Below are 18,711 nucleotides of genomic sequence, written 5' to 3'. Positions count from 1 at the left end.
CTCTCACACCATAAGTTCTTAACTTAGAAATCAAGATGGAGTGTTGCAGAGTGTCAAAAGCTTTTCTTAAATCAATGAATAGTATATTTATTATGATGTGTTGCTGATGAAATGTCTTCAATAGTACTCATTAATGCTATTGCTGTTGATCTGTTCCGTCGAAATCCGTACTGACTTTCGCTTAACAGTTGATGTTTTTCAATGAAACTATCAAATCTTTGTGCAAAGAGTTTTTCAAGCACTTTAGAAAACTGTGATAGCAATGATACTGGTCTATAATTATTAAAACTATGTCTGTCTCCCGATTTATAAAGTGGGATAACTTTTACCACTTTCATTCGGTCAGGAAATACAGCCGAATAAAATGAGAGATTAAAAATATAACATAGAGGTTTGATTATACAATCCAAGGTCTTTTTTACGATGACCATGTCTAACCCATCATGGATGTCTTGTTTTTAGATTCTGCTACAATGATTTCTTTTTCAGTGATTTCCCCTAAAAACATAGACTTTACCACTCCATCTCAAAATCATCTCAAATCATCTCAAACTGGTTTCTTGAACATGAAGATGAGTTCACTGTACTCCAATAGAGCATCTTTGGGATGAGGTGGAACGGCAGATTCAAGTCAACAATTAATGAACATGACTTCATGACGCAGTTCTGTCAGCAACAAGGTGTACCTAACAAAGTGACCAGTAATTGCATATATGCTGTTATGATGAATGTTTATAATAAATATTAACTGAGAGAGAAAAGATACACCAACGCTACTCTAGGGTAATAAAAAAATGAGGGAAATTAACAAACTACATCTAACTGTTTTGGATTCAGAACAATTATTTTCAGCCTTTTATGAGGATTAAAATTTAATTCTGGATTAATTTTGGCAGCTTGAACTAGTTAAAGAAGATGCTGCCTATCCTGACATTTATATGAAAAGTCAAAACTACTATTTAAGCATAATGACGACAGACTCCAGGCAGACAATCCTGTAAAACATGCAAATATGAAGCATCTCTGATGGCTCAACACAGTAAGAAGAAGGGATGGAAATGATGTATAACTAGTTGAATACTGGAATCAGTGTTTTAAGCTGTGATGTAATAAACTAGTGCTGGGAAAATGAAAAAGAAAGAAGACAAATGTTTCCCTTTTGTGTTTTCCTGATTATGTGTCCGATATTTAAAAAACAACAACAACTATCTATCATGTACAAACTCTTAACAGGAATAAACCTGAAACCAATTGTTCTGCTGGGGAAGTTTTGTAAGCGGTACGAAGTTTAAAAACCACCATTCACCTGAGGGAGGCTCCCAGGAGCTCAGGTCTGACTGGTTTCAGCGACCAGAAACTGGAATGTACGGTGAGCAAACTGTGTTAAAATGCAGTGACTGATAAAAGACGGATGAGCACCATCACCATCACAATTAGTTGATCAATATTCTCAATAATATAACAAAAGGCTTTCTTACAGACTGTATTATAATACAAATACAAACCACACATGGATTATTGCATGGTCCTGAAGCCAGCAGCGCCCTTGGTCATGAGATTGGTTTTAAATGTTTGCTGTATTATTGTTTTTAAATCATTGGAGTATACAGATTTTAAAAGTGTTTTATGATTACAATAGTTCGTAAAGTAGCAGAAGTATTCACACATCACAGTGACGGAGGTTAAAGGTTAATTATCAACCTTCTGTGGAGGAAATAAGGTGCTTGTTGTGCACTACGTTCAACATTTTCCTAATGTACCTTCAAACAGCTAATACCGCTTGAGCATTCCTGTCTGTGCCTAATGTCGAGTCATAGTCATGTAGTTTCTCTTTTCAAGTTCTTCTTGATGAAAATCACACTTTAACCTTTGACTTTCATAAATGATGTGACAGACGTAACACCATGTTAAGTCTATTTGGCAAATTCTGATCAATTATGAAGGATTATCCAGAATATTCTGACCGGCTACCTTTGATAACGCGGAAACAGAAATCTTGAGTTGTGGTATCAGGGTGCTCAGCCCACAGATATTGAACTTCACATACCCCATCTGCCTCCATTTGGGACTGCAATGGCCTTAAAAGCCCTACACATATCTTCCCTACTTAAGTGCAGCCTTTTTTCTAATGGAATTACAATATCGGCATCTGGTCTCTGACTTCTCATCAATTGTGTGGGCGTCCTTTAGAGGACATTTCATCGGAATAAAGGCAAATACGGTGGTGCCTTTATCTGCAGAAATATGTGGCCTGTAGCCAGTGGGTGGGGCACCACATGCTCGCTCTCACTGTTAGATTGGATAGAAAAGTCTGCAGCAGGACGAGCGAATATTAATGACGTTAATACGTTAGTACCTGAAAGATCCCTTTGGACTGCTGTGCCATGGATAGTGGGAGGATCTTTCCATTGATGAGCATCAGTAGTCTAATCAGTTTAGATTCTTAAATTCAACTTCATTCTTTGACTTTTCCCATTTGTCTGCAGAACAATTTCACAACATTTTGAATTCCTCTATAAACATTAATCTCGTTTTTTTCCTTTTGTCTGCAACGCTTGTCCCTAGCATGTCCTCGTCCATGACAGCATTTAATCTTATCTGAGCAATTCCTCTTGGTCTCCTGTATCACTGCTCATCATTCGACATGCTTTTCCCAGTATATCCACGGCCATTTTTGTATTTATGCTTGTATTTTCTCCCAGACTGGTAAACATCAACAGAGCTCAGCAAAAGAACTTTTAGTTCCTATTTGAACTTTATTAATACAAGTGTTTAACCTGTTCATGTTTATAGTTTTATCTTTCTTTGTAAAGTCAGCTGTTCTGCTGCTCTCTATGTGATTGGTCAAATGCCCCCAACGCCACCCCTTTCATGTAAACAGGCTAGTAGCTAAAATGGGAAACCCTGGTTTACCTTATAGAGTTGATAACTAGCGTCATGTGATCACTTAGTCTGATTGACAATGTTGGGATAAGTTAATCAAGATAACAGAAAGATTTCTTGAGTATGATGAACAATGAATTTAACTCCTAAATGTGACTTCCTAACACAGAATGTGATGACGTCATACGCTTTGTACTTTGATGTGTGGTGATTGGAAGTGTCTGTGTGGTGCAGCCTGGACAGACCAGACCAGCTGCACCACACAGACACTTCAAGAGAATGATTGTTATGAAACTTCCATACAAATTGAGTGAAAAATGGAGAGTTGTTGCCTATGAATTGCAGGAACAAAATGGTCACAGAGCAGTGTTCACTGATCTGGTTGCCTTCATAATAAAACAGGTGAAAGTAGCATAAGATCCAGTGTTTGGCAACATCCAAGACTCACAATCTGGAAACAGCTTTAAAGTTTCAAGTTCCACCAAGCAAAGAAAAAAGGGAAGTAGTTTTGCCACTAATGTCAGTACAGTTCCAGGAGTCAAAACTCAATCAACTGGAAGCAGAACAAATTCCACTGTTCTGCATAGTTGTTTGTTTTGTTCACACAGCAATCATTTACTAGAGAATTGTAAGCAGTTTAAAGCTAAAATGCATCGGGATAAGTTGACTTTTATCAAGGAAAGGGGAATTTGTTTTGGTTGTTTAAAAGTTGGTCACATAAGCAAAGACTGTAGGAGTCGTTTGAGACACAGCAGCTGAGCAAATGATCATTTCATGCTGAAGACATCCTCAGACAGAATTAAATACATACATAAACACAGCCTGGTGCCAATAACACAGCTAATGACACTGCTGTATCACTGGCTTTACTGATTAAAGACCATATCTGAAGGAAATCTTTGAACACAACAGAAAGTGACCTTTTAAACCTGCCACACTGATGCTGCATTCAAGGACCATTAAACACATTTTAAAGGACTTAAGAACATCAAGAAAATGTGACTTGTTTCTCTGTAATGAAGCTGTTTTAGTGAAGAAAGTTGAAAGGTCACAGAGCGACTGCTGAATCTTCTGCTCTAAACATGAACTCTGAACTTTGTGATGCTTCAGGAGGAAAACTGCTTCAGTTATTCTCTCAGATTAGTTTCATATTTTCTGCATCAGATTTGAGTGAGATCCTGGAATGACGACAGAAGAAAAGACTTTGTTCAAAGTTTGATTTATAGTCAAACCTTCCAGTTTATTCACACAATAAAACATCAACACAATATATGAATTCATTCATTAAAATCACAGTTTTTCCTCATTTGTTTGATGATTTTGACAAAAACAAACACAAACACACACACATGGTCTGCCATACTCATAAAGAGAAATGTCGACATTTTTCAAGACAAATATTCCAGAAACATTTAGAGGATAGAGAAGTTTACATTTTCATGTGGAGAAATATTTTAGTAAATCAAAATGATGATGAGCAGTGATAGCCTCCATAAACAGTCACAGGAAAGATCTCCTTTAAAAACTCAGAAACATCAAGAGAACAACTAGAAGATGTGGAGGTACCACCCATAATGTTTGACTGACAGCTGATCTCTGTGCAGAAATGATGGAGAGCAAATAAAATGAAACTAAAATACAGATTTAAACCCACAATATGAAAGACTTCAGTCTATTTCACTTTAATCAACTCAGCTGTGGCTCCAACATAGTAAACCCAAAGTCCAGCATAGAGCGGCTGAGTGAATGTGGTCTGGACTCTGTGGAGGAGAGTCATGGTTTCAGAGACGCTGTAGAAGGACAAAATACCTGCTCTGTGATCCAGGTACACTCCTACTCTGGAGGAACGAGGACCTGAGACACGAGTTTTGATGTTGTTGTACCAACATGTAAAACTGTTGTTGTTACAATCTAATGACCAAGATTTGTCATTATGTCCAAATTTACATTTAATCCCTTTTCTGCTGATATTCTTGTATGCGACTGCTACATAAACTCCTCCCCCTCTCCACTCCACCTCCCAGTAACAACGTCCAGTCAGACTCTCTCTACTCAGAACCTGAAACAACCAAGTGAATCTGTCTGGATGATCAGAATAAGACTGTTGTTGATTCATTAATGTTGCTTTTCTGTTCCCCTCTGATAATAACAGCAGTTTGTTTGCTGTGTTTGGATCCAGTGTGATTTCACATGAATATTTTAAGAATCCAGCTCTGGTCTTTGGCTCTGGTGGATCTGACAGTAAAACATCCACTTCAGTGACTGTCAGTGAGATGTTTGTCCATTCCTCTCTCAGAATGTCCTGTAGTTTATCTCTGACCTCTGACACAGCTGCTGTCACATCCTCAAAGTAGCTCAGAGGACGGATATTGATGCTGGATGAGTCTGTAGACTCACTGAGTGCTGACAGTGAGGGGTAGTTGTGTAGAAACTGGATGTGATCCTCTGTGTGTGAGAGCTGCTTCAGCTCAGCATCTTTCCTCTTCAGCTCAGTGATCTCCTGCTCCAGCTTCTCCTGAAGCTCTTTGACTCGACTCACTTCAGTTTCCTGCTGGGATCTGATCTGCTGCTTCACATCAGAGCTTCTTTTCTGGATGAGATGGATCAGCTCAGTGAAGATCTTCTCACTGTGCTCCACTGTTTGATCAGCAGACTGATTGATGGCCTCCACCTCCTGTTGAAGCAGCTTCACATCTTTCTCTGTGTCCTGGATTCTCTGCTGGATGTTTTGTCGACTCACCTCCAGCTCTCTCTGCCTCTCAGTCCTTTCTGCTGCAGCTGAGACTGTGTCGTGGCCTTTATGTTCATCCACAGGGCAGAGATAACAGATACTCTGCTGATCAGTACGGCAGAACATCTTCATCACCTCATCATGACGAGAGCAGATGTTCTCCTGGAGCTTCTTGGAGGGCTCCACCAGCTTGTGTTTCTTTAATGGAGCCACATCATAATGAGGCTGAAGGTGTTTCTCACAGTAAGATGCCAGACAGACTAAACAGGACTTGAAGGCTTTCATTTTTCTTCCAGTGCAGAAATCACAGGCCACATCTTCAGGTCCAGCATAGCAGTGATCAGCAGGAGCAGCTTTGAGTCCAGTCTTCTTCAGCTCCTCCACTAAATCTGCTAACATGGTGTTTTTCACCAGGACAGGCCTTGCTGTGAAAGTCTGTCTGCACTGAGGGCAGCTGTAGATTTTCTTCTTTTCCTCTTCATCCCAGAAGCTTTTAATACAGTTCATGCAGTAGCTGTGTCCACAGGGAATAGTCACTGGATCCTTCAGTAGCTCCAAGCAGACTGAACAGCAGATTTTTGTTTGATCCATTTGATTCATGTGCTGTGCCGTTTCACCGTCTCTCAGTGACTGTCAGACAGTTTCACTTCCTCTGAACAGAAACAACCTCTGTGCTCTGAAGGGAAACAGATCTCTGCTCTTGTTCACCTTTAGACCCATCCTGATACAGACACATCTGTGAAGGGAGATATATTCTTACAGAGCGACCAAGAGCCAATCACATGATGCAGGGTGTGGTATGTGTGATTACATCATGCAGTAACAAGTCTAACCCAGTTAAAGTTTAATAGTTTATCTTTACTTGGTGCTTTGAAATTTGACAGTCAACACTCAGTGAGTTCATTTTATATTTCAAAAAGTTCAGCAAAGTTTAGGATGCTGTGATGAATAAAAATAAATCAAACTATATATTTTGACATTTTCTAATCTTAGTTCATTCTCACACTTACAGAATGATGCATGGGAACAACTGACTCCACTAAATCAAACCTATGTTCAAATGAGATTATGATCATTAAATAGTAACAAATATTTAAATTTAGCAACAACAAATGCAGATCGCTCCACAGTGTTTACAAAACAAACAAACACATTATTTTGTAGTTTTTCCTGTGTACACAGTCACAGTGGAATTTAAATGAAAACTTTCAAGTTTAATTCAAGGTTTTAGTAAAATTTTGCCTGAACTGTTTAGTAATTTTTCACAAAGTGTCCATGTCAGTAATTCATTCAAATGTATTTTGGTCTTAAACTGATCCAGTAAATGTAACTTTTTCTCACCTACTTAATCGAGTATTTTAGTTGTTTAACTGTCATTATAACTAAACTGAACATCCAAAGCTTTTCTCACTGCAGTTTTGTTGTGCAGTTATAGCAGCACTTTGAATCATCCACAGTTTTATAGAACTGTCTGTTGAATTGTTGTTTTGTTTGGTGCGATGGTTCATTTATTTAAATATTGATGATAATTTGATATATTTGATTATTTATTACAGGTGCAAACAATTTTTTTTTTGTTTCACACATGGTACAGCAGTAATGCATTCCCATACACAACCTTCCTTTCAATTAAAGTAACACTGTTTCCATGCAAGAAAAGGAGCAGGAAGAAGAATAAATTCTTATTGATACCTGCCCCCTATCTGTGGTAATACAAGTAGGCAACCAAAATTACACTATGACAATTTTCTGCACATAACAAAACAAAGCAAACAGAACAATATACTCAACAATGAGCAATACCACTAAATATCAAACTAAAAGATCATTTTTCTGCAATTAAATTCTATTCTTTTCAACTTCTTCATATTGGTTTATCATTTTATTCTTATAGCAGATTTTAAATTGAGAAACATTTATACAACACTTAAGATGATCACTGAGAGAATTCCAGTTTCTTATGCCGATGACTGTTGGACACATTTGCCTTTGTGTGGTTCGAGCAAACAGGTGCTTAAAATAAAACTTCCTTCTGCCGTTCCCATTTTCTGAACACAATACAAATAAACTTTGTAACTTAAGAGGTAGTGTTTTATTTTTCGCCCTAAACATAATAGTTAAAGTCTGTAATTTCACTATGTCTTCTAGTTTTAACAATTTCGATTTTATAAACAAATTATTAGTGTGTTCTCTATATTTAACAATATGCGTAATTCGAATCGCTCTCTTCTGTAATAAATATAATGGTTTCATATTAGTCACGTATGTATTCCCCCATACTTCAACACAATAGCTCAGATAGGGTAGAAACAATGAAAAATATAATATTGTCATTGTCTTGTAATCTAATATATATCTAACATTACCCAGGATATAAATACTTTTAGCCAACTTTTTTTTAACATGTTCAATATGTGATTTCCATGTTAACTTGTCATCCACTATTACACCCAGAAAACGGAATTATGTCACTCTTTCAATTAATACTCCCTCTATAGATAATACTATCTCTTCCTCCTTTACACGGTTTCCGAATATCATAAACTTTGTTTTTTCCAAATTCAGTGATAACTCATTTACATCAAACCATTTTTTCATTTTTTTCATTTCAATAACCATAATTTTAGCCAATTCTTTCAAGTTCTCTCCGGAACAATAAAAATTTGTATCGTCTGCAAACAAAACAAAATTCAACATTTTTGACACATCACAAATGTCATTTATATATAAATTAAAAAGTTTTGGTCCTAAAACAGAACCTTGAGGGACCCCACATTCTATTTTCATTCTATCAGATGAATTGCCTAAACACTGCACATACTGAAACCTATTATGTAAATAGCTGCTTAACCAGTTCAATACTATTCCTCTCACACCATAAGTTCTTAACTTAGAAATCAAGATGGAGTGTTGCAGAGTGTCAAAAGCTTTTCTTAAATCAATGAATAGTATATTTATTATGATGTGTTGCTGATGAAATGTCTTCAATAGTATTCATTAATGCTATTGCTGTTGATCTGTTCCGTCGAAATCCGTACTGACTTTCGCTTAACAGTTGATGTTTTTCAATGAAACTATCAAATCTTTGTGCAAAGAGTTTTTCAAGCACTTTAGAAAACTGTGATAGCAATGATATTGGTCTATAATTATTAAAACTATGTCTGTCTCCCGATTTATGAAGAGGGATAACTTTTACCACTTTCATTCGGTCAGGAAATACAGCCGAATAAAATGAGAGATTAAAAATATAACAGAGAGGTTTGATTATACAATCCAAGGTCTTTTTTACGATGACCATGTCTAACCCATCATGGATGTCTTGTTTTTAGATTCTGCTACAATGATTTCTTTTTCAGTGATTTCCCCTAAAAACATAGACTTTACCACTCCATCTCAAAATCATCTCAAATCATCTCAAACTGGTTTCTTGAACATGAAGATGAGTTCACTGTACTCCAATAGAGCATCTTTGGGATGAGGTGGAACGGCAGATTCAAGTCAACAATTAATGAACATGACTTCATGACGCAGTTCTGTCAGCAACAGGGGTCATACCTGCTATAAACAAGGTGTACCTAACAAAGTGACCAGTAATTGCATATATGCTGTTATGATGGATGTTTATAATAAATATTAACTGAGAGAGAAAAGATACACCAAAGCTACTCTAGGGTAATAACAAAACGAGGGAAATTAACAAACTACATCTAACTGTTTTGGATTCAGAACAATTATTTTCAGCCTTTTATGAGGATTAAAATTTAATTCTGGATTAATTTTGGCAGCTTGAACTAGTTAAAGAAGATGCTGCCTATCCTGACATTTATATGAAAAGTCAAAACTACTATTTAAGCACAATGACGACAGACTCCAGGCAGACAATCCTGTAAAACATGCAAATATGAAGCATCTCTGATGGCTCAACACAGTAAGAAGAAGGGATGGAAATGATGTATAACTAGTTGAATACTGGAATCAGTGTTTTAAGCTGTGATGTAATAAACTAGTGCTGGGAAAATGAAAAAGAAAGAAGACAAATGTTTCCCTTTTGTGTTTTCCTGATTATGTGTCCGATATTTAAAAAACAACAACAACTATCTATCATGTACAGACTCTTTACAGGAATAAACCTGAAACCAATTGTTCTGCTGGGGAAGTTTTGTAAGTGGTACGAAGTTTAAAAAACAACATTCACCTGAGGGAGGCCCCCAGGAGCTCAGGTCTGACTGGTTTCAGTGACCAGAAACTGGAATGTACGGTGAGCAAACTGTGTTAAAATGCAGTGACTGATGAAAGACGGATGAGCACCATCACCATCACAATTAGTTGATCAATATTCTCAATAATATAACAAAAGGCTTTCTTACAGACTGTATTATAATACAAATACAAACCACACATGGATTATTGCATGGTCCTGAAGCCAGCAGCGCCCTTGGTCATGAGATTGGTTTTAAATGTTTGCTGTATTATTGTTTTTAAATCATTGGAGTATACAGATTTTAAAAGTGTTTTATGATTACAATAGTTCGTAAAGTAGCAGAAGTATTCACACATCACAGTGACGGAGGTTAAAGGTTAATTATCAACCTTCTGTGGAGGAAATAAGGTGCTTGTTGTGCACTACGTTCAACATTTTCCAAATGTACCTTCAAACAGCTAATACCGCTTGAGCATTCCTGTCTGTGCCTAATGTCGAGTCATAGTCATGTAGTTTCTCTTTTCAAGTTCTTCTTGATGAAAATCACACTTTAACCTTTGACTTTCATAAATGATGTGACAGACTTAACACCATGTTAAGTCTATTTGGCAAATTCTGATCAATTATGAAGGATTATCCAGAATATTCTGACCGGCTACCTTTGATAACGCGGAAACAGAAATCTTGAGTTGTGGTATCAGGGTGCTCAGCCCACAGATATTGAACTTCACATACCCCATCTGCCTCCATTTGGGACTGCAATGGCCTTAAAAGCCCTACACATATCTTCCCTACTTAAGTGCAGCCTTTTTTCTAATGGAATTACAATATCGGCATCTGGTCTCTGACTTCTCATCAATTGTGTGGGCGTCCTTTAGAGGACATTTCATCGGAATAAAGGCAAATACGGTGGTGCCTTTATCTGCAGAAATATGTGGCCTGTAGCCAGTGGGTGGGGCACCACATGCTCGCTCTCACTGTTAGATTGGATAGAAAAGTCTGCAGCAGGACAAGCGAATATTAATGACGTTAATACGTTAGTACCTGAAAGATCCCTTTGGACTGCTGTGCCATGGATAGTGGGAGGATCTTTCCATTGATGAGCATCAGTAGTCTAATCAGTTTAGATTCTTAAATTCGACTTCATTCTTTGACTTTTCCCATTTGTCTGCAGAACAATTTCACAACATTTTGAATTCCTCTATAAACATTAATCTCGTTTTTTTCCTTTTGTCTGCAACGCTTGTTCCTAGCATGTCCTCGTCCATGAAAGCATTTAATCTTATCTGAGCAATTCCTCTTGGTCTCCTGTATCACTGCTCATCATTCGACATGCTTTTCCCAGTATATCCACGGCCATTTTTGTATTTATGCTTGTATTTTCTCCCAGACTGGTAAACATCAACAGAGCTCAGCAAAAGAACTTTTAGTTCCTATTTGAACTTTATTAATACAAGTGTTTAACCTTTTCATGTTTATAGTTTTATCTTTCTTTGTAAAGTCAGCTGTTCTGCTGCTCTCTATGTGATTGGTCAGATGCCCCCAACGCCACCCCTTTCATGTAAACAGGCTAGTAGCTAAAATGGGAAACCCTGGTTTACCTTATAGAGTTGATAACTAGCGTCATGTGATCACTTAGTCTGATTGACAATGTTGGGATAAGTTAATCAAGATAACAGAAAGATTTCTTGAGTATGATGAACAATGAATTTAACTCCTAAATGTGACTTCCTAACACAGAATGTGATGACGTCATACGCTTTGTACTTTGATGTGTGGTGATTGGAAGTGTCTGTGTGGTGCAGCCTGGACAGACCAGACCAGCTGCACCACACAGACACTTCAAACCTCACCTGAGGACAAAAAGCACAAGAACAACAACAAAAAAAGAAAGAAAACAAACCTTAGAAACATGCAGGGTTACAGGAGAAGCCAGCCGTGCAGAGTCTGAATTTAACTCCTATTTATGACTTCCTACCAAAGAATGATTATGGGAGAATTTCGATTTATTTATTAACAGATTTATTACGCATTAGTTTTATGGGTCTGTTCCACTTAAGGTCAGATTGGTGTCTATGTACCAAAATGAGTTTCACACCAAGACTAAACTCGTGTCATGGTTTGCATTATGCAGTGGTTACAGTGGTGACACTTATTAGACTCTGAAGTCTGTGCACCAGTTTTTCAGGGTCCTATAGGTGCAATTGTTGCGACCACTGTAAATGTGACACCATCACAGAAAAATGGTATAAAATCAGAAGAAGAAAGAGAACTCTAATATGATGGCTGCACACCAGCTGGATCATTATAACAACATCACATCACATGAGTAACTTCAACATGATGAGACTTCAAGGACTCCAACAATGTTCATACAGTGAGGATAAATAATGTTTTTTATTATTTATTATAAAAAGGACACAATATAGATATATAAAATGCAGCCAGAACTCCAATAACTAACATGTCCATTAATTTGACACGTTGATTTATATATAATTTCTTTTTCTCTCTTAGCTTTTCAGCTCCACATTTTTGCCATTTCTTCCACACTCAACTCTTTTCTACAAGCTGAGCACACAGTGAAGGTAGGGGAGGGCTGGTGGCATTAAGAGATTTGATTGGGCAATCTAGGGGCCAGTTAGTTCTTTCCTTTGGTGAAAGTTGGGCTCTTCAATTCAGCATGGTACAACTCCAAAGATTCTGCAACATCAAACCCTCTGTCTGCTAATATTACATCCAGTTACAAGATGAGCTTCCCGACCCCCTGAACTACAGATGCCCTACATGACTGTTAGGACAACTTATGTATTGCAAGTATGCAGTACTAAGAATAACTTGATGTTTCTGACTTTGCATTATGAATTGTTTATCCACTGACAAACATTTCAAGTTCTACTAAATTAAAAGACAATTTGTGGTAACCTGATTAGGATTCAAAAAGAATAATTAACAACACTTCTTGTAATGGTGTTAAAATCAGCCCAGCTTTTATTTTCATATGCAAAAAGTAAAAGCAAATCAGCCAACATACTGGACACATAATTGTCAATTATACTGTCACCATTGTTACTGGTATTGAAAGCTTATTGATAATTTGTCCAAGTAAGGAATGCCCTCTCACAAATGTCATGTGACAACCTCATTGGCTTACGGAACTGTGATGTCACACACATTTAGAATCTTACCACCACTGTGATCCTTCGATCCTTTGATCCTAAAACCTATAAATAGGGGTGAGACGCAAGAACTTTTAGTCCGTTATTCGCAGCATTTATGTTTGCAGCATTCAAACGAACGTTCGCCAGAGAAGCCCTTTTTGGATCCTTTTCAGAGTCACTGTTAACAGATTCCAACATGTCTCCAAGAAAGCAGAAAAAAAGAGAAAACGTAAAGCCCAGCGCTCCTCTTTGCAATCGAGAAGACGATACGCAACTGCAGAAGATGTGCTTGGAAGAAATGCATGAGGAAAATCTCATGAACAATCACAATACGCGACACCCGCCCCAGCCAGAGTACACCAATTACATCTGGGAAAGTTTTTTTAAACAACGAACGGAGATTATCTCCGTATTACTGAGAGAGCACTGTGAGAGAAGGACCGCTGAAGCAGATAAACTGTTCAGACAGCTTCTCGATAAGGAAGATATTATAAAGGAGAAAGAAATGGAACTCCTAGACATGCAGGGAAGGATCTTTGAGCTCCAAGCAAAGCTTAATAAAGTACAAGAAAAACCAACAGAAGAAATCCTCCAACAGAAGAAAAACGAGAAAGAGAGGGAAAAAAAGATTCAGGAGCTGCAAGTAAAGCTGGATGAAGCTCTGCAAAAAAATCAAGAACTCCTCCAAGAGAAGAAACAACTGGTCATAAAACTCCAAGGCACTGAGATAAATGAAAAAGTGCTGAAAGGAAGGGTTGAGTTTCTTCGAAAGAAAGCGCAACAGACCATGAAAAAGGAAGATATGGATTGCAAGCTTCAGGACAGCGAGAAACACAAGGAAGCCTTGCAAATAAAGCTTGATGAAGCTCTGCAAAAAAATCAAGAACTCCTCCAAGAAAAAGAACAAATGGACATAAAGCAGCGCAAACTGCAAGGCATGGAGGGAAAGTACAAAGCACTGCAGGCGAAGCTTGATAAAACACTGAACAAAAATAAAGAGTTGCTTCAAGAAAAAAAGCAACTAGAAATTAAACAGAAAGAAACGGACTCCAAGCTTGAAGGCGTGGAGGAAAAATACACCGCGCTGAAAATAAAGCTTGATAAAACAGTGCAAAGAAATAAGGATTTCCTACAAGACAAAGAACAATGGGAAATAAAGCAGAAAGAAGATAAACAAATTCTCCAGGACTTTGAGAGGAAAAACCAACAACTGCAAGACTGTTATAACCAACTGAACTCCAAAACAACTGAGCTGGAGGGGGAAAAGAAAAAAGTGCAAAAACAATGCTCAGAGATGCAGAGTAAGCTCAGTGACATGCTGAGAAAAAACACAGAACTGGAGAAACTTTCCAACAATTTGAAGTGCAAAAACACTGAGGTGCAGATGTTAAAGCAGCAAGTAGAGAAAACAAACAAAGACCTGCAGTGTACACTTCAAGAACTCGAGAGAAGTCAGCAGCTACAAGACGCACACAACAAATTACAACACAGTTATACAGAGATGCACGAGGCAAAGCTTATGCAGGAGGCCAAATGTAAAGAACTGAAAGAAAGGCTCGAAGAAAAACAAGCCAAATTAGAAGAAGTGGAGACAACATGCAGGAAACTTGAGAAGGAAAACACACAAACAATTGATGAGTTACGAACCCTCATCCTAGAGAAAAGAGTGCTCGTGGAAAAGATCACGGAAAAGAAGAAAAAACGCTTCCGCTTCTTCTGGAGAAAGAGCACTCCTGCTTTTTCTACTTTTTCTACTTTTCCTTCTGCTGATGTCACCCCGTCTTCCTCCTCCACCGTTGCATCGTAATTTTCACCTTAACTCCTAACACCTGCCCCATCCCCCCCTCTCTCTTTCACCCTCACCCCCCAACCAGTCCCGACAGTTGACTGGCCCCTCTAGAGCCTGGTTCTGTCATAGGTTTCTTCCTTTAAAGGGAGTTGTTCCTATCCACTGTCGCACCCAGTGCTTGCTCAGAGGGCATAGTTGGGGTTCTCTCTCCTCTCTTTCCTCCTTTCTATCCCTTTCCTTTACCCTCTTCTTTAACCCCCACCCCTCCCCCCTTTTCTATTCCTCCGCTTTTCTATTTCCTTAATAATTAAATAATAAACTCAATTGGCTACATTTTAAATGTGTCTGATCAACGTCTTCATTCAAGAATGAATTGTCTTTCTCACGGAGTCATGTGTATTTTGTGTTTTCCTCGGGCTGGTGATCCCCGCGGTCGTTCAGCCCCGGAGTCCAGAGTTTTAGTGTTTTAATCACATTTAGTGTTACATTTTAGATCACCACAATAGGATATCCATAATTTAGGATTCAGGCATTTGTTTTAGTTCAATATCGTAATCATTCTATGACTGAGTAGTTTACAGAAGCTTCAGTCTGCACCAATAACTTCTGTTGGAGCTATTTGTTCTTATTTTTTATTATTTTGAAATTAGTTAAAGTTTGTTGTTAGTTTACTTATATTTTGGGGTTTATTTACAAGTTTATTTGTAGGTTAATATTTGTTTCAATGTTTTGTTTGTTTGATGTTACCTTGTTAAATTAGTCAGTAAAAGCTGTAGGGCCATTTTGTTTCTATAAATAAAGAGACTGGTATAGGACCAGCATGCACTGGGGTGAGCCTATGGTTTTTTTTACTAGAGCAGGAGAAGCAGCAGGACGTAACTAAAAATGGATCTTGTTATTGCTTGCCAAACTGGATAAAATAAACCATAAAAACACGACAACAATCAGCTGTCAAACTGTACAAGAAGTTCACAGTAATGTAAAAGAAGTTATATCACTTTATTTTTAAATGTACGCACTCAGGGTCAGGACTGAAGACACTGATCGAGAAAATACTCTAAATATAAATATTCACCTAAACATTCAAAATTATTCAATTGCATGAAAAGAAATATGAACTCTCTACAATACTGGCTTCTGATTGGTTGAAAAAGCAGGTGCTGAACTTCAGAAGAGCTAAAGCTGCAAAACTGTGTAAACCCAGAGTGGATGCTGCCCTCTGACCTTTCAGAAGTACGATCTTTTTATGAAGACACAGAGGCAGAGTTATTATTCATCACTTTAAAGATGATATTCGTTACATGTTCTTCACTCGTTGTCTAGTAAAGTCCAGAGAATGAGACACATGATTTCAAAACATACAGCTGCATGTTAGAGATCACAGAGTTCTTCAGTCTTATGAGAACTCATGGAGACTAAATGTCAGACACATCAACAGTAAATGTCGTTCCTCCCCCCGTGAGTTTGTGTCCTCCACACTTGTTTACACAAACATCTGAGGTTTGAACAGTGTGCAAAACCACATGTTACAAAGCTGCTGAGCTACTGAATACTGGAATATTTCATTCAATATCACCATCTGACCAAAGGACAAACACAGAGAGGATTAGAGCGCCAAACTTTGTTTCAAACTGTTTCAGAGTTTAGAGGCAAAAAGCAGAATTTCTACCTGGACAAAGAAATCAAAGCAGGAGAAAAACAAGCTTTTTACATTTATTCAAAGGCATTATGTGAATGTACTCTGAGCCACAGCCTCCTAAAGTAAAGACATTTGATCATCTAAACCAGACAGAGTCATGTTTTCAGCAGTGTCTGTATCCTCCATATAGACCATGCCATGGTCCACCTAGGGTGACCAGGTGTCTGACTTTATGTGGGACTACACAGCGCTCAGTCCTTGTTTCCCTGTGCCACACACACATTGAGCCAATGTCCAGTTTTTTTATTGACTCTAGTTTCTGTCGATCGGTAAGCCCACAAAACAACCCTGTACAGGAAGTAGATTTCATCTCTCTGATAAAAGGAGTTCTAATCCCTGATCCTATGAGTCTGACCCAGTAGATAATATTGATATGATCATATTTATGCCTTTGTTGTTCAGGCACGTGCAGAGGGGGGGGGGGCTATAGGGGCTTGAGCACCCGCCCCTTTCCTGATGGGTGCCCAAAGTGCCCTTTTGTTGAGGCAACTTTTTAAAAAAAAAAAATCCTTTTGTGTGCGTGCGTGCGGAGTCCTGTCTGTGCCCCTCAACAATAATATTTAACTATTAATCACAGTTTTGCTAAATAAAAGGATCTGGCTTGCATCAGTCACATGATCACATTTAACCAATGATCGCCCTTGACGACAGAACGCGCTGGTTACGAGCTGGGAACGAGCTCACAAAGAGCACGCGCATTTTTAGCGGTCCGGAGCTGTATGAGAAACACAAGTTAACTCAGAGACACAGACTGATGCGACAAACCCAGTAAGTAGGTGTACAGCGCACACTGTAGTGTATAGCACCCAGGAGTATTGGCTTATTACGTACACGTTGGTAAGCTGTCTTGTTGCAACTGACGAACTGAAACAAACGAGCGTGCTGTGTGTGCAACAGAGCGACAAACATTACCTGTCCTTTTATTAACTGCACAAGTTGTGCTGGTCACAGCTGCTGGCTACCTGTGTAAGGCTGTCATGGGTCTGTAGCTCTGTCACCGTTTTAGGGAACATATTTAGTTTTAAAGTAAGTTTCCGGGCTTTTCCTGCCTTTCTGGAGGGATTATATTTCACTAAAAAACGATCTAATATGCATGTCCACATAATAATTATTATAATTATAATATATTAAAACACACACGCTGTATTTTAAAGAACATACATTAAGAAGCAGATTATATTAGATTTATATTTTAAATAAGACAAAAGTTGGATTTTACAGCAGTAAAATTATTGTATCTCTACAGTTTAAAAATGTAATAAGCTTTGCCCTGCACAGAGTGGATAGTGAAACAAATGGAATCATCATAATGACATTATTTCATATTTATTACTTCCCCATCCAGATCCCTCAGGTCATCTGGATCCGGTCTTTTATCAGTTCCCAGAGTCAGAACCAGACACGGAGAAGCTGCATTCAGCTTTTATGCTCCTTATATCTGGAACAAACTTCCAGAAAGCCTCAGATCAGCTGAAACACTCAGTTTATTTAAATCCAGGTTGAAGACTCACCTGTTCTCAGCTGCATTTGAATAAAGCACCAAATCCACACTTTAAGCTTAAATTTCAAAACTTACATTTAACTACTGATTTTATCTACTGTTCTGATTTTATCTGTTTTGATTTTATATACTGTTGTTTGTTTGTTTGTTAATTAGTTAGTTAGTTTATTTGCTTGTTTTATTCAATTTTAAATCATGCTTTTTATTTGTTCTTGTTTCTAATGTCTCTGTAAAGCACTTTGAATCACCTTGTTGTTGAATTGTGCTATACAAATAAACTTGCCTTGCCTTGCCTTGCCTCCTCATTGCTTTATTATTGTAGCTCTAGTAATAAATAATAATGTAAGGATTCTGGATCAGCACCATGATGCCCATAGTATATACAGTATTCTGAAGAAGGTCTAAAATGTCACTGTGTGTGTGTGCATGTGTGTGTTTTATTTAGATGGATTTAAAAAAAAATATTACTCATGATATAACATTGTCCAGACATGCCTAGTAAGGACATGAGGAGGAAACATATCTATATTTAAACATATCTATTTAAACATATCTATATTTACATATCTATATTATTGCTAATATTTACTGCAATATATCTATATCACTAAAGCACTTCTGGATGGATGCAAACTGCATTTCGTTGCCCTGTACCTGTGCATGTGCAATGACAATAAAGTTGAATTATATTCTATTCTATTCTAAACAGTAGGAGCTGTGTGAGGCTACTAAAGGCAGGGCTATAA

The 18,711-nt window shown here is 37.8% G+C and overlaps 1 protein-coding gene and 1 long non-coding RNA gene across 2 annotated transcripts; one reads left to right on the top strand and one right to left on the bottom strand.

Annotated features, from left to right (window-relative positions):
• Positions 1-4,086: 4,086 nt before the first annotated feature.
• LOC113010483 (tripartite motif-containing protein 16-like) lies at positions 4,087-6,952 on the bottom strand. The gene has a single exon (XM_080292703.1). The coding sequence runs from the start codon at positions 6,212-6,214 to the stop codon at positions 4,556-4,558; it is 1,659 nt and encodes a 552-aa protein (XP_080148829.1). The 5' UTR covers positions 6,215-6,952; the 3' UTR covers positions 4,087-4,555.
• A 10,154-nt stretch (positions 6,953-17,106) lies between these two features.
• Positions 17,107-18,262, top strand: LOC145421846 (uncharacterized). The gene is made up of 2 exons (XR_013903204.1): positions 17,107-17,232; positions 17,810-18,262. It is a non-coding gene; the product is annotated as an uncharacterized LOC145421846 (long non-coding RNA).
• The last annotated feature ends 449 nt before the right edge of the window (positions 18,263-18,711 follow it).

This window comes from Astatotilapia calliptera, chromosome 18 (assembly GCF_964374335.1).
Source record: "Astatotilapia calliptera chromosome 18, fAstCal68.1, whole genome shotgun sequence".
Taxonomy (NCBI): Eukaryota; Metazoa; Chordata; class Actinopteri; order Cichliformes; family Cichlidae; genus Astatotilapia; species Astatotilapia calliptera.
Note: the sequence above shows the minus strand (reverse complement) of the source record. Positions and strands in the feature narration are given on the sequence as shown.